The sequence below is a fragment of the Lynx rufus genome, unplaced genomic scaffold (assembly GCF_022079265.1).
Source record: "Lynx rufus isolate CCGP_SWC_20201006 ecotype Redwood Valley unplaced genomic scaffold, mLynRuf1.p SCAF_10, whole genome shotgun sequence".
NCBI lineage: Eukaryota > Metazoa > Chordata > Mammalia > Carnivora > Felidae > Lynx > Lynx rufus.
The window spans coordinates 6,784,162-6,800,039 of NW_025814824.1; the positions used below are offsets into that span (position 1 = coordinate 6,784,162).

General features: G+C 46.6%; 1 protein-coding gene across 1 annotated transcript; it reads left to right on the plus strand.

The window, feature by feature from the left end:
• The first annotated feature begins 217 nt into the window (after positions 1 to 217).
• AK3 (adenylate kinase 3) lies at positions 218 to 15,245 on the plus strand. Its single transcript, XM_047101362.1, has 5 exons — positions 218 to 439; positions 6,680 to 6,799; positions 7,802 to 7,974; positions 8,520 to 8,638; positions 12,601 to 15,245. Exons 1-5 carry the CDS (start codon positions 289 to 291, stop codon positions 12,719 to 12,721), a joined length of 684 nt encoding a protein of 227 aa, XP_046957318.1. The 5' UTR covers positions 218 to 288; the 3' UTR covers positions 12,722 to 15,245.
• Positions 15,246 to 15,878: the final 633 nt, after the last annotated feature.

The window sequence follows — 15,878 nt, forward strand, 5'->3', positions numbered from 1 at the left end:
GGGAGGGGAGGAGGCGCGGCGGCGCGCCGGCGGGGGTCGCTGAGGCCGCGGCGAGGGCCGCGCGGGCGGGGCGCGCGGGCGGGGGCGCCGGGGAGCCGCGGGGCGGGCGCTGGGGCCGGCCGGGGGCGGGCGGGGCGGCCGCGGTGGCCGTCGCCTCACTTCCGGGAGCGCCCGGGCGCCGCGCCCGCCTTCTGCCGGCCGGCCCCGCACCGCACACCGCACACCCGGGCGAGCGCGCAGCCGGGCCGGACTCCGCAGGGCGCGCGGCCCGGGCCGCTCCCTCCGACCATGGGGGCGTCGGCGCGGCTGCTGCGCGCGGTCATCATGGGGGCGCCGGGCTCGGGCAAGGGCACCGTGTCGTCGCGCATCACCAAGCACTTCGCGCTGAAGCACCTCTCCAGCGGGGACCTGCTCCGAGACAACATGCTTCGGGGCACAGGTGGGAGCCCGGGCCGGAGCGGAGGCGGCGCGGCGCGGCCCGGGTTGGGATTTGCTGGCGGGGATGCGGGTCCCGCGGAAGCGAGACCCCCGGAAGCGAGACCCCCGGATACGGGTCCGGGTATGCGGGTGCAGGGATTACGGGCGCAGGGTCGCGGACGCAGCATCCCCCTCCATCTGCCCCAGCGGAGCAGATCTTAGCTGCTGAGCAATTGCGCCCCGAAGGCTCCAGCCTCCGGGGGCCGGGGGCCGCTTCCGGCGGGTTATTGGTGAAAGAGATTAGGAATTTAGGACGAGTTCGAAGTTCAAAGTAAACCGCTTGCTTGGTTTGTTAGAGAAGCACGTCCAGTTCCAGTCGCTGCTGCTCCCTCGGGTGCTGTGGCCTGATCTCCACGTGCCCTTTAACCTGGAGGACTGAAGTTTGACCTGAAGCGTTTGATCTTCCTTTTTTTTTTTTTTTTTTTGTTACACTGGGATTTTCTGGTTCTGACGTTTCTTCCATAATCTGAAGGCCCGAGTATTTTTCTTAGGCTCGTTGTAGTCACAAAAATTGGCTTAGATCTTTGATACCCCAGAGATTTCTTAGACAGGAAAGCTATTCTTGTGCATAGTTATCGGAAGTTTCGTTTCTCGTGCCAGATAAATTCTGATAACTCAGTGCCAAATCCAGTCAAACTCTATACAGTGGATGAGTTTTATGTCAGTGCAAATCATCTCTTAAGAAACCTGCTTTTATGTATTTATGTTTTATTTTTATTTACTTATCTTTTTAAAGTCAGCTCCACACCCAAGGTGGAGCCCAGTACGGGGCTTGGACTCATGACCCTGAGATCAAGACCTGAGCTGAGATCAGGAGTCAGATGCTTAACAGTCTAGACTGAGTCACCCAGGCGCCCCACGAAAGGTGTTTTTAAAAAGTCAGCAGTAGGATGAGTTTTTTTTCCTCAAAGGTGTTGACCTTTGTTTTCCAAAAAACTCATTTTGAACCCCCTTTTATTTTTTTAAAATGTTTATTTATTTTAAGAGAGAGAGAGTGCACGCATGCAATGAGAGCAGGGGAGGGGCTGAGAGAGGGGGAAAGAGAATCCCAAGCAGGCTCTGCGCTGTCAGCCCAGAGCCAGTCTTGGGCCTGATCCCATGAACCATGAGATCAAGCTGAAATCAAAAGTCTGAGGCTTAACCACCTGAACCACCCAGGTGCCCCTGAACCTCCTTTTCACATTCATCTTTTTAAAGTTTCATCTATTTATTTTTGGAAGAGAGTGAGCATGTGCTCGAGAGAGAGGGAGACAGAGAATACCAAGCAGGGGCCACACTGTTAGCACAGAGCCCAGTTCAGGGCTGGAATTCACAGACCATGAGATCATGACCTGAGCCCATATCAAGAGTTGGATGCTGGGATGCATGGGTGGCTCAGCGAGTTGAGCGCCCGACTCCAGACTACGTCATAATCTCGCCGTTCCCGGCTTCAAGCCCCGCATCGGGCTCTGTGCTGACAGCTCGGAGCCTGGAGCCTCTTTCAGATTCTGTGTCTCCCCCTCTCTCTGCGCCTTCCCTACTCAAACTGTGTCTCTCTCAAAAATAAGCAGTAACAAAAAAAAGTTTTTAAAGAGTTGGATGCTTAGCCGACTGAGCCACCCAGGCGCCCCACATGCCCCTGAACCTGCTTTTAAAAAATTATAGAAGTAATGCCTACAGAGGTAAAAGAAGAATTGGAAAAAGGACAGAAGTACATGAAATGAAAAGTAAAATCTTCTCTCATTTCCTGCCTCAGCCCCATTCTTCACAGGGGAACAGGATCTCGTGTTTCCTTTTAGAAATGTGTGTGTAGGGGTGCCTGGGTGGCTCAGTCGGTTAAGCGTCCGACTTCAACTCAGGTCATGATCTGATCTCGCAGTCTGTGAGTTCGAGCCACGCGTCGGGCTCTGGGCTGATGGCTCAGAGCCTGGAGCCTGCTTCGGATTCTGTCTCTCTCTCTCTCTCTCTCTCTCTGCCCCTCCTCCGTTCATGCTCTGTCTCTCTCTGTCTCAAAAATAAATAAACGTTAAAAAAATTAAAAAAAAAAAAAGGAAATGTGTGTGTATAACACACACACATACGTGTGTATAGGTATGTGTGTATATAGGTGTGTGTATAACCTACATATCTCTTATTTTATGAAATATGCAGTCATACTGTGTATGTATTCTGCACCAGTGTATTTTCACTTTATAGCTAGGATGTTTTTCCACATCAAAACATAAAAGTCTGTTTCATTCTTGTAATGCTTACTTAGGTATCTATTTGCTGAATATTAAAGTCTGTTTAATCCCCTATTGATGAGCATTTAGCTTATTTTTAGGTGGGATTTTTGTCTGCTTCAAAATGCAGACAGATACGGGAAGAAAAACAACCACCTCAATGTTTTTAGTTCTCTTGGATTTCTCTGTTCAGCACCTAGTCTGGCGAATTGCTGTTTTCATTTTTCTCTTCTAACGTTGATCCTTTAAAACATACAAAATGTTTTGTCATTAGTTAACGCTTCTAAATAAGGTTAAATTGCTTGGCCTGCTTGCTAAATGTTCTTGATGCAACATACTTCAGTAGTTAGGTAACAATAAACAGCCTCCAGAATGGCACACCAGTGGGGGTAAGGTTATCCAAAGTAGGAAGGCATAATCCTTAAGGGGGTCTCTGAAAAATAACTGGAGCAGTGAGGTGTAACGATGTGTTTAAAGAACACCTTCAGCAGAGAGTTCAAGTTACCTTAATTTGTGAAAACATAAAAGGTTTTTTAAAGTTAAGTTTAAAGCCTTAATTGGCTTTACTTAATTGTAAACTTTTTTTCAAAATGAAGAAACATTGCTCTTTGTGTATCCTTAACATCCCTTGACGGGCCTGCTGTCCTCTTTCTGGCTCCACAGGGAGAAAGGAGGCTGGAGGGAGGGGAGAGAGCATCATGGGAAAAGGCGTCCAGCTTGCCTCAGGCACCTGCTCATTTTTAATAAGTCTTTAAAAAGGACAGTTCTTTACCAAAGAAAACAAAGTGGAACTTAGGGAGGCGTTCAGGAGATTGTTATTACAGATGTTCAGTATCTCAGGACTAAGAACATATTCTCAATAAAAATGTTTCTCTTCTAATAGTTTTCTCTTTGAATATTTCTCTCCTTCCTCTCCCTCTCTCTCTCTTTCTCTCTTTTGTGTGTGTGATTGGATCTTTCCCACAGGATCAGAGCCAGAAAAGAGGTGTTGTCTTCTATTGAAAAAAACTAGAAGTGAACTATACTTACTATAAAGGAAGAAAAACACGTCACGAGACTATACAAAAGAAAATTAAAATCCTCCTAATTACAACACCCAGATACAATTGTAATTAATCCTTTAGTGCCTTATGTGCTTTTTTCTTTCTCTTTTCTCTGTTGCATTTGTATGTCCAGCAAAACCTCGGTTTGCAAGCATAATTTGTTCCAGAAACATGCCTGAGATTCAAAGCACTCATATATCAAAGTGAATTTCAAGAACCATGGGTGCAATTGTGATCATGTGACGTTTGGCATCCTATACTACTCGTTTTGCAAGACCTCGCTCGTTTATCAAGTTAGAATTCGTTAGAAATGTTTGCTCGTCTTGCGGGACACTCGAGGAACAAGTTACGTGCAGTCCAAGGTTCTATTGTATTTGCAAAATTGTTGCATTCTAAATGATTGTTTATATACCTTTTTTCTCACTTACTTTGAGCATGCTCACATGCCACGAAGCGGTCTTAAGAATGATATATTTTTTAACATTTCCCTGTTATTTGGACACTTATGTTGTTAACCATTCTTTGCCATAATAAATACCATTACGACTATCCTTGTACATGAATGTTTCGTAGCATCTCTGCCTATACTTGTGTCCTTCCAATAGCAAGTCCCTGTTGTGGAGTTTCTATAAATATGGTATTTCATGAGGGTGCTGTGTTTTTGTTTTTGTTTTTTAAGTTTTTTTTTTAATGTTTATTTGTTTTTGAGAGAGAGAGAGAGAGAGAGAGAGAGAGACAGAGCATGAGCGGGGGAAGGGCAGGGAGAGAGGGAGACACAGAATCCGAAGCAGGCTCCGGGCCCCGAGCTGTCAGCACAGAAACCCACGAGCCACGAGATCATGACCTGAGCCGAAGTCAGCTGCTTAACCGACTGAGCCACCCAGGCGCCCCGAGGGTGCTGTGTTTTATAACCTACAGCTGTCATCTATAGCTAAAGTTCATTTTTATTTTTTAAAGTTTATTTATTTTGAGAGAGACAGAGACCTTGTGAGCAGAGGAGGGGCAGAGAGAAAGGGAGAGAGAATCCTGAGCAGGTTGTGAGCTGTCAGCATGGAGCCCAACGCCAGGCCTGAACTCTGGAACCGTGAGATCATGACCTGAGCCAAAATCAGGAATTGGACACTTAACTGACTGAGCCACCCAGGCGCCCCTAGAGCTAAAGTTTAAAAAGTTTAAAATCAGCCCAGAGGATGTGATAAGGACCCTGGAGACACAAGACAACCTGTTGACAGTAGCAAACCTGTAGTAATGGTGGGCCAGCCCTGACCCTGGAGTCAGGAGACTTGAATCTGACCCTTAGACATTAGGCCAGCCTTCTCACTTAAAGATGAGAAACTGAGTTCAGGGGAGGTTGAAGAATTCGCTCACTAATAAACAACAGTTGCTGGGAGACCAGGATGAACACTCAGGTCTCCTCGAGGGCCAGTTAAACACTTACACTTATGCGGTATTGACATTCAAGAAATAATTTTAGGTAGACACGATTTTTTAATTTCAAAGTATATTTGAAAAGCAACTAGCACACCAAACCTTTACTTTTATGAACATTATAGTCTGTTCATTTAAAAAGCTGGGTCACTTTAGGGGTGCCTGGGTGGCTCAGTTGGCTAAGCGTCGAGCTCTTGACCTCAGTGCAGGTCGTGATCTCACGGTTCGTGGGACTGAGCCCTGCAGCGGGCTCCGTGATGGCCGTGCAGAGCCTGTTTGGGACTCTCTCTTTCCTTCTCTCTCTGCCCCTCCCCTGCTTACAGTCTCATTCTCTCTCTCTCAAAATAAATGAATAAACTTAAAAAAATAAATAGAGGCACCTGGGTGGCTCAGTGGTTAAGCATCTGACTTCAGCTCAGGTCATGATCTCACGGTTTGTGAGTTTGAGCCCCATGTGGGGCTGTCTGCTATTAAATTTTTTTTTATAATGTTTATTTTTGAGACTGAGAGAGACAGAGCATGAATGGGGGAGGGTCAGAGAGAGAGGGAGACTCAGAATCTGAAGCAGGCTCCAGGCTCTGAGCTGTCAGCACAGAGCCTGACACAGGGCTCGAACTCACAGACTGTGAGATCATGACCTGAGCGGAAGTCGGAAGCTCAACTGACTGAGCTACCCAGGCACCCCCGGGCTGTATGCTATTAATGTAGAGCCCACTTCAGATCCTCTGTCCACCCCCCCCCCCACTCTCTGCCCTTCCCTTGCTTGTTTTCTCTCTCTCTCTCAAAAATAAACATTAAAACATTAAAATAAATTAATAAAAGAAAATAAAAAGGAAATCATTTCTGGGGCACCTGGGTGGCTCTTGATTTCATAGGTGTGAGATTGAGCCCCACATTGGGCTCCACACTGAGTGGGGACCTGCTTGAGATTCTCTCTCCAGCTCTCTCTGCCCCTCCCGCACTCTCTCTCACAATAAACTTAAAAAAAATAATTTCTATTATTCTTATTTTTTTTTCTGATAGAAAATTTATAAAATACCCAATAGTGTAAATATGTACAAAAATCACTTATATCACACAGAGATGGCTACTATTTTTTGTTTAATATTTATTTTTGAGAGAGAATAAGCAGGGGAGGGGCAGAGAGAGGGACAGAGGATCTGAAGTGCTGCACCGACAGCAGAGAACCCGACTCGGGGCTCAAACTCACGAACCGTGAGGTCAGGACCTGAGCCCAAGTCGGACTTGGATGCTCAGCCAACTGAGCCACCCAGGCGCCAGTGAGGACTACTATTAACGAGTTGCGAGTGGCTTTCCATTTTTTTTTTCTGTCTATACATTTGCATTTATATATTTTTATATAATAGAGAATTTGAAATAGGTGTAGATTATTTTCCAATTCTGTTGACAATGCACATTATCATATGAGTGTGCTATCCAGAGGTCCTCTTTAGCGGTTTCCTAGGGGGTCTGGAATGGGATGAAACAAATACACCTGCTGATAGGTTTCGTCTCCCTCCCCTGCTGTAGAAATCGGCGTGTTAGCCAAGACTTTCATCGACCAAGGGAAGCTCATCCCAGATGATGTCATGACTCGGCTGGCTCTACACGAGCTGAAAAACCTCACTCGGTGCAGCTGGCTGTTGGACGGTAAGTGGTGTTGGGAGCACCTCAGCTGTCCAGAGTGAGGAGCGTGGGCAGAGAAGGAGCATTTCGTGGCTATGGACGCACGTCTGGTGGGCAGGGGGCCTGAATGCCGCCATCCAGCACCCTGAAGACTTGGGCCACTCGTCTTCTCTGGACCTGCTTGTTCATCTGAAGGGAACGACAGAAGTGGACTACACGATTTCTGTGCTCCCTTTAGATGTGACTCGTTCCTTCCCCCTCCTTCGAGAATATTTTATGGTGAGGGAGGGTCACGACAAAAGGGAGAAGGAACGGTGGAGAGTAATTTACAATCCAGCTGTGAACTTTCCCCAGCAAGAGGTGTGGTGGAATCCTCGAGGGCAGGTTGATACTCGGGTCTGGGGGGGTGGGAGAGAGACAGGTATTTATTTTGAGGGATTGGCTCACAGGATGATGGAGGCTGAAGAGTCCTAAGATCTTCAGGGTGAGCGTGCAGAGACCCAAGAGAGCCGGTGGGCGATCTGGCTCCAGTCCGAAGGCCAGCAGGCTTGACGGCCAGGAGGAGCTGGCCTCAGTTTGAGTCGAAGGCGGGGAAAAACCGAGGTCTCAGTCTCAGCTCCAGGGCAGGCAAGCAGGCAGGAAGAACTCCCCCTTATCTGGAGGGGAGAGTCAGCTCTTTAGGTTTGTTCAGGCCTTGGGTGGCTTAGGCGAGGCCCACCCACATCAGGGGAACAGTCTGCTTCACTTAGTCCGCTGACTTAAATGTTACTCTTATCCCAAAACAGCTTCTCAGACACAACCCCGGGTAACACTTGACCAAGTATCCGGACACCCCATGGTCCAGGCGAGTTGACTCACAGAATTAACCGTCATCCCAATTGCCCTACAGCTGTGATCAGCCTGCCTGGTATTCTTGCTTTGTTTTCGGACTGTTCAACATTAATGAATCCTCTTCCTTCTCTCCCCTCCTCCCCCACTCCCTTCCTCCCCTTATTCTTTTTCATTGTTGTTGTTGAATTTGTAAAGGTTTTCCAAGGACACTTCCACAGGCAGAAGCCCTGGACAGAGCTTATCAGATAGACACGGTGATTAATCTGAACGTGCCCTTTGAGGTCATTAAGCAGCGTCTCACTGCTCGCTGGATTCATCCCGCCAGCGGCCGAGTCTACAACATTGAGTTCAACCCTCCCAAAACCGTGGTGAGTGGCTGTGGTGGCACTGGCCCGGCCTCTCACGGAGCAGACGGTCTCTGATTCCTCTTGCCCTCACAGACGGAAGTTCTGTGACGCCTGACCAAAGCTCCAGGGGGACGCTCTGGGGTCACTTGGCGCAGTGGACGAGTCCAGTCCACTCAGCTTGTTGGGAAAGGAGTCCCCAGGAGCGACAGGGGGCTTGGTACTCGTTCAGAAGTATTTGCGGATTTCCTACTGCGTGCCAGGCGGTGTGTTAGGAGTTGGGGTGATAAGGATTAGTGACCACTTGAGAGGGTTTGCAGTTGAGATTCCCAGTCTATAGCTGATTCATTCTGCATACGTACGAAATTATTTAGAGGCTGGAGATGATCCTGGGGTCTCGTGGCCCTGTGCTGCAAAACGATCTATGTTTGGATTTGCTTCTGTTTACTGAAAAGCACGCTTTTGTGCTTGGTACTAGCATACAGATGTTTAAAAATCACTTAGCTGCTTATAAAACTATGCTTCAAAACGGAGATGTTTGGTACCAGCCTCTCCTAACTCTTCCATAGGGCATTGATGACCTGACTGGAGAGCCTCTCATTCAGCGTGAGGACGATAAGCCAGAGACAGTTGTCAGGAGACTGAAGGCGTACGAAGTCCAAACAGAGCCGGTCCTGGAATATTACCAGTGAGTTTGTCGCTCTTCAGAGCTTCTCTTGCGTGATGAAACACCAAGTCGGTTTTCAGTTAACCCATGCTTTCCAGCTGGAATGCTAACATACCAGAAGATCCGATTCAAACTGGTTTGAACGGTAAGGGGGAAACGTAGCGTGTGTAACAGAGAAGTCCCGGAGGTAGGCTGGGCTTCGGTCACCACGAGGTCTGGACAGAGTGTTGGCGTTCTCCCAGCTTTCTGTGGGCTTTGTCCTTAGACTCCCCGCGTGCTCACACACAGTAGCCAGGAAACAGGCAGGGCGTCCTCTTTCACGGAGGGCTGAGGGGTCAGCTTTCCCCCCAGTGGACAAAAGCCCCACACGTCGTGAAGACTGCACCAACCTGAGCCGCCACTGTGGTCAGGGAGCACCTTGCACCGACTGTTTTAGGCTTAGGGGACCGCTCATTCTGGAGCCGGCCCCTGCTTGGGAGGGAGGAGACTGGCCGGTCCCCACCTGGAGCTCGGAGTGGACCGACGTCGCGCGAACTCTGCTGGCAGGTAAAGGGCGGGCTGCCGTGAGCGCTGGGGCTGCGAGTCCAGGAATGCCCGCCACCTGTGCCACTGGAGGGCGCGTGGAAGCTTCAGGCGGCTCCCTCTCCTCCCCTCGTTTGGCTCAGTCTTCGAAAGCTTATATTCTCACACAGTTCCGTCCGCTCTTCAGGAAGTTCCTATCCCACAACACCTACGGGAACTCTCCTGGATAAATCTGTGACCCAGTCTCCTTAGTGCGGCTTTCCCTCTGCTTATGGAGGAGGGATCCCTCCCATCCCCTTTCCCTTCACACACGCACTACCTGAACGGTGCTTCGGAGTCAAGACAGCACAGTGTTGTGGTTGGAGCAGACTCTGGAGCCAGACTCCCCAAGTTCACATCCCCGCTCGTTGTTTATTCACCTGGTCTTCACCTCTTGCTTAAATGGGGGTAAGAATAGAGGGTCGAAAGGGTGAGTTAGTGCAACTCCTAGGATTGTGTCTGACCCATAGTAAACCCTGTGTAATCAGTGGTGTTGTAATGGGGCAGGTACACAGCGAAATCGGAAGCAGCAGTCTCCAGACTATTCTAGTAGTACTTTCTGGAGGGCGAAATTACAAGGGCACTTTCTGGGGTCGCTGTTACCCGTAACTCCGTGGTTCCTAGAATGAGCTTGTCTCTACCGGTTACCAGCTGTGCGTGTGTGGCCCCGGGCAAGGCATTCAACCTTTGTGGCACACATTCTTTGTGTGTGTCAGGTCAGAGCAATAGTAGATAGTACCTACCGTACAGGGTTATTAAGGGAACTGAGAGAATCCACATGAAGACTTCCCGCGGCCCTGGCACTAATAAATCACTCAGTGGTAGCTGCTATTATTATTCCCTCTGCTGACACCGTGCCAAACGTTGGTCCACACGGATCAAGGCCGGGCCCCCAGGAAGTTGTATCTGCCATATGTGGGGGAGGCTGAGAGCTGGGTAGATCGTGGTTACCGTACAACGTGCTGTGTGCTGCTATCAGTCAGGAACCTAATTCACACTAACTTTACGCAAAAGGGGAATGTATTGTAACCACAAGGTCCAACGATAGTTCCTGTGTCCAGTGTTCAGACAGTGTCCTCAGGCCCCGGTCACACTCGGCTCTACTTTTCCATGTTGGCGGCTTCGATCTCAGGCGGGCTGTCCCTCCGTGAGCCTCTCAACACCCCAGCTTATCTCCTACCAGTTGAGCTACTGAGCAGAAAAGAGAGCGTCTTTGGCAGCAAAAGCCCTCTGGTCGGCACTGATTGGCCCTGATCACGTCCATTCTTGAAGCTGGGAAGTGGGGAGAGTCCCACCCAAATCGCATGGACCTGGTTTGGTGAAGGTGGTGTTTCCCAAAAGGGGTTTTGTTATTCACTCAAAAGCAAGCAGAAGGGAGAAGCATTGTTGCTGAGCAGATAAGAACCCTGCGAGCCTATTCGTGGAGGTAACCACCGGTTACTTCTCTCCCGATGTGGGAAGAGGGGTCGGGAAAGCTGCAGAGAGGAAACATAAGGATCCAGGTCCCTGTCTTAGGAGATAAACCTGGTCTTTCCAGGCTTCCGGCTTTTGCTACCTCTTGCCATTTTTGAAGCTTTTCCTTCTAAACGCCTGCATGCAGAACTAGGGCTGGACTTAACAAAAACTAAGAGTGGTGTATATGGAATATCAATATGCGTGGATATTTTTATTTATTTTTAATTTTTTTTAATGTTTATTTATTTTTTGAGAGAGAGACAGAGCATGAGCAGGGGAGAGGCAGAGACAGAGGGAGGCACAGAATCTGAAGTAGGCTCCAGGCTCCGAGCTGTCAGCACAGAAACCCACGAACCACGAGATCACGACCTGAGCCAAAGTCGGATGCTTCACCGACTGAGCCACCCAGGTGCCCCTGCACTGATATTTTAAATACTGACAGTTGTATTTGTTTTTAAAACTCTTTCAGCGGTGGGACATTTACAGAGTAATTAGGTCTTTGTTAACAAACAGCTTTATGTTCTTACTCTTTAAAGGACCTACAGTTGAAGCAGGTTTTATTACATAGAAATTAAAAGGGCACATGTTCATCCAAGGTACAGCTTTAGGATTGTATACAATTGTATACAATAGGTGCCTGCACTTGTGCCCTCAGTAATTAACTCACTTGTAACACTGGCTTGATTCAGGAGGCCACAGCAGTTAAGAAGCTTGTTCTCTCGAAAGCTTGACAAGATGCCTGTGAATTTAGGAGGGCTTCTAATATGCAGAGACTACACTATTTGCATAGTGTCTTTCCTTAGCAGATGTCTCTTAACCAAGAAAACAGTGGGAATTACTCAAAGTTAGTCTTAACTCTCGCCAATTGTATGAGGTATCGAGAGAGGAATGCTTTAGTCCCCAGGGAAGCCTCTGAAAACCAGGTGAAAGGTTGCAGAGGTACGATGATCCTGTTTTCAGGAAGAAAGCAGGGTTCAGCCTTGAAGACACTGTGTGCGTGTGGGTTGCAGGAGGAGGGTAAGCAAAGAGAGGCATGCCAGCATGTCTGGAGGGAGTCTGTCTTTTGAGGAGCAACCCTGGGATTCTGATCTCACCCGCAGGAGTAAACAGACACTGGCTGCTGGTCTGATGGCAAGCCAGACAAATCTGCCTGGGGAAAAATGGAGAAACACAATAGGAAGTTCAATAAAAACTTTGTATTCCCTTTTCCTCTAAAATGTGAAAGGATAGCATAGAGGAAGAAATAAAACTAGGCAAAAAGAAGGAAGCACAAGCAAGTATTAGACAGCAGTTTTGCAAGTGGGGAAGTAGACAGAGGCAAGGAAAGGTATCTGACAGGCCCCGTGTTGGGGAGCTACTCCGTGTGTGATCTGGGCTGTTACTTTCTAAACACACAGTTGTGTCAGTAACAAAAGGAATCTGAGCTCCAGAAAGGATTAAGTGAGCCAGTATATTTAAAACACTGAGCACATACTCAATAAATAAGTGCTACTATTTTTCAAGTGACTGTTTCCATAAGCCAGAGGGCACAGCTGAAACTAAAATCTAGGTTTACCAACGCTAAGCCAATGCCTCTTTCTCTGGATCACAGATTACTCACTGAGACCCCTAAATCCACTTTTTTTTTTTTTTTTTTAAAGTAAACTCTACCCCTCAAGGGCTTGAACTCACCACCCTGAGATCAAGACTTGGATGTTCTACCGACTGAGCCAGGCAGGCGCCCCTCACATCACCATCTTTGAAGAATCACTTTGAGGGGCACCTGGGTGGCTTAGTCATTAAGCGTTTGACTCTTGGTTCCTGCTCAGGTCATGATCTCATGGTTCGTGGGTTTGAGCTCCGTGTCAGACCCTGCTCTCTCTCTCAAAATAAATCAACATTTAAAAAAAGAAAACAACAACAACAATCACTTTGAAAAAGCTCATTAGGAAGAGTCAGACCTGTGTTTTTCTGTTTGTCATCTTTAGGAAAAAGGGGGTGTTGGAAACATTCTCCGGAACAGAAACCAACAAGATCTGGCCCTATGTCTATGCTTTCCTACAAACAAGGGTTCCACAAGCAAACCAGAAAGCATCAGTTACTCCATGAGGAAAAGTGCATAAAACCAGTAAGATGAGCAGGGGCTCCTCGTCCGCAGCCTGCCATGTATGAGTTTTTTTGAAAATTGTATTAGTTTCAGTTGTACTGATTTTATTCTGGAAATGAAGGATATGTCCAATGACGAGGATTCATATTTCCGTCCAATGTGTTTTATCCACTTATCTTCTATGGGCATGCAATTAAAAAATATCAGATATGTCTTAACTTCTGAAAATTTGTCTAAAGGATAATTAAAAGAGCAATCGGAAATAACGTAAGTTCTGTTCAGAAGAGCAAGTGATACAAATTTTATTTTTCTGGAAAAGCTAATAAAAAAAATTCCACGTCACTCTGGAAAGTATCTCATCAGAGAAATTTGCATAGACTGTTGCCCAAAAAACGGCATCACTAGCATTATGGTACATGGTTTTGTGAGACACTAGGTCTATCAAATTCCAGAAAACAACTGGAAACGCGCATTAGTTTCAGGATGCAAATTCACTGCTGCCTTTATACTAAGAAACTTACAAGCATAGCCATTTTTGCTGTATTTATTTTGTCGTTAAACATACCTTCAGTTTACTCAGAATTTTCAGTCTGCTATACAATTGTATTAAACTAGCATATAGGAAAATACTACTTTCCTATGACATGTTGTCTTTTGAGAATACGTGTCCTGAGGAAAATGTTAGAAAGTGACCCTAGAAGTTCTTGCAGAAGCACCGAAGTTGAATTGTCCACAGAAAATGTCATTACAGTCTTATGTTTCTGGGTGTTACTCAGGTTAAGAAATATGTGCTACTTGCCAGAAATATGACCTACTTGCCAGCTTCTGATCAGTGTGTAACCTCTGGGTGAAGAGTAACCAGTTAAAGTACAAAAAGAAAAGCAAAGCCACGGCCCGAAGTGAAGTAAGCACACTTGGTCATCAGGAAGTAGGAACAGGTGTGCCTGGGGAGCATTCCCTTGACAGAGGGAACAATCCCAATTAGTAATCAGGTGTAGCAATTAAGAAGGATTTACCTGAAAGGCTGAAAAGGACCGGGAAGGTAACTGAGTTTGCTGAGGTTCTTTGTTCATCAGAGAAGCGGACACCTCGCTTTCCCTGCTGCCCCGTCGTCTGGCAGGAGAACTGTGTTTGCATGCTGGGCAGCCATCTAAGAGTGACGACAATTTGGTTTCTTAGCGGGGCAGCAAGGACGCACGCTTCTGTCCCGTGGCCTGCTGGGAAGAGCGGGGCGATGAGGCGGAGGGGAAACCCAACCACATCTTCAAGGGCATATTTACTCTTCTTTTACCTGGTGCTGAGTCAAACGAAACGAGTCCTCGTACAAGCGGTTAACTGCCTGTGAACATTTGGCCCATTTTATTACAGGCGCTTAAAATACACATGCCAGCAAGTTGTTCTTTATTCTGTAGGGAAAAACTCTTCTCTTTCGATTTTTAAAAATTCAACGTTAATCTTTCAGAATGGACCAAGGCTTTTAAAAATAGTAAGCATTTCTTTACAAAAGTTACTACGATGCTTTATTTGAATGTTATTATGCTTTCTAAAACGGTTGTGAACTACTAAGCTTAGGAATTATCACTGGGTTAGCAGGTACATGATTATTAATGTTCTACAGTAAAAGTGAATTTTAGAACTGTGGGTATTACTTTGTGTCCAGCATTCCACAGGGCTGACTCCATCCCACCCTTCTGTTCTGCTGCCCTGATGTCTCCCGCGCTTCCGAATTAGTGACTACTTTCTAATAATTGTCTTAAAATTAAAACTGTGTCTTAAACCAGTACAGAGGCTGGTTTCATTTTAAGCTAGATCTCCTGCTGTAGTATTGCAGGCATACTGGACACACTTGGATTTGGAACTCAAAAAGGGGCAGAAGTACATGGCTATTGAAAGTTAAGACCTCTTCCTGTAACCACTCCCTCCCCGCCTCAGAACACGTAACCGGAAGTTTTGCACGTACGTCCATTACTTTGGGAAATGCGCGCACTATTACTTTTTTGCTTTATTAAAGCAAATAAAGAGAACTTGTTTTACGCCGAGTTGATGTCATAGACAGTTCTGATGAAGACTGTCATTGTTGAAAAGCTCAGTGACCGTCGTCGTGATTTAAGTGCCACATGGAAGTATGTCCAGAGCTGAATGCCAGGGCGAGGAGAAGCTGCCGTGCCTTAGTTAAAAGGCTGGTGAGGACAGTACCTCAGCCCACGACCCTGTGTTCTGGGGTACCCGTCGTTCTGGTACACCTTTCGTAAGCAGAATGTGCTGCGGGAAATGCAAATTGGCAACACCATCTGCAAATATTCTCCATTTCTCTTTTGAAATGGGTTAAATACTGGCTCAAACTTTTAAACCCCAGTCCATAGCTATTTTCCAGCCAGGTATTTACAATGGCATTCCAGCAAAATATCTGAGACATTCAATAGTCTGTGACAAAACTTATGTTAACAACAAATCATGGTGATTACAGACCCGAAATTGCTGTTGGTACCCGCAACCAACATCAAGAATAAATTTGTATTTAAAACACGTTTGTAAGTTGTGTCTTCTCATTGACAAAATAAATAGCTTTCTTAACTTTGCAATTCAAGATTTTGATTTTGGAAGTTACTAGTTTAAAATGTTTAAAGCACGGTAAAAGCCAGTATGCTCAGTAGAGTGCATACCTGACTCCTTGTTTTTGTTTTTTTGTAAACTAACGATCACGTTTTCCCATATATGTAGCACTGGGTAAAGTTAAATTGTCATGCCAAATTGTATTTTGGAAGGATTTTACCCGAGGAAATCAATTTGATGATGTTTCATGTTTTACCAAAAGACTCTTAAGTGTTTGAATAGTAAACAGCAGGAAGAACCATGCTGTTTTAAGAAACCAAGTGAACGATCCAATAATTTTATCATTTTCATACTCAGAAAAAAAGTTCAAATCTAATTCTTCAAGGCGTATGAGAATGGTTTTGACTTCACTATTACATGCTAAGCAATTCATAATCAACATTTTATTCATGTTTGTAACCGCCCCCCCAACCCCCCGCCACCCCGCCATCAGCTTAAGCAAGCAAGCAAATACCTCTTCGAGGAGTCTGCTTTTCGGAGACCTGTGACGTGGCAACAAATGTCCACTATGGAAATCAACGCAAAGGATTTTCAGGGTTTTAAAAT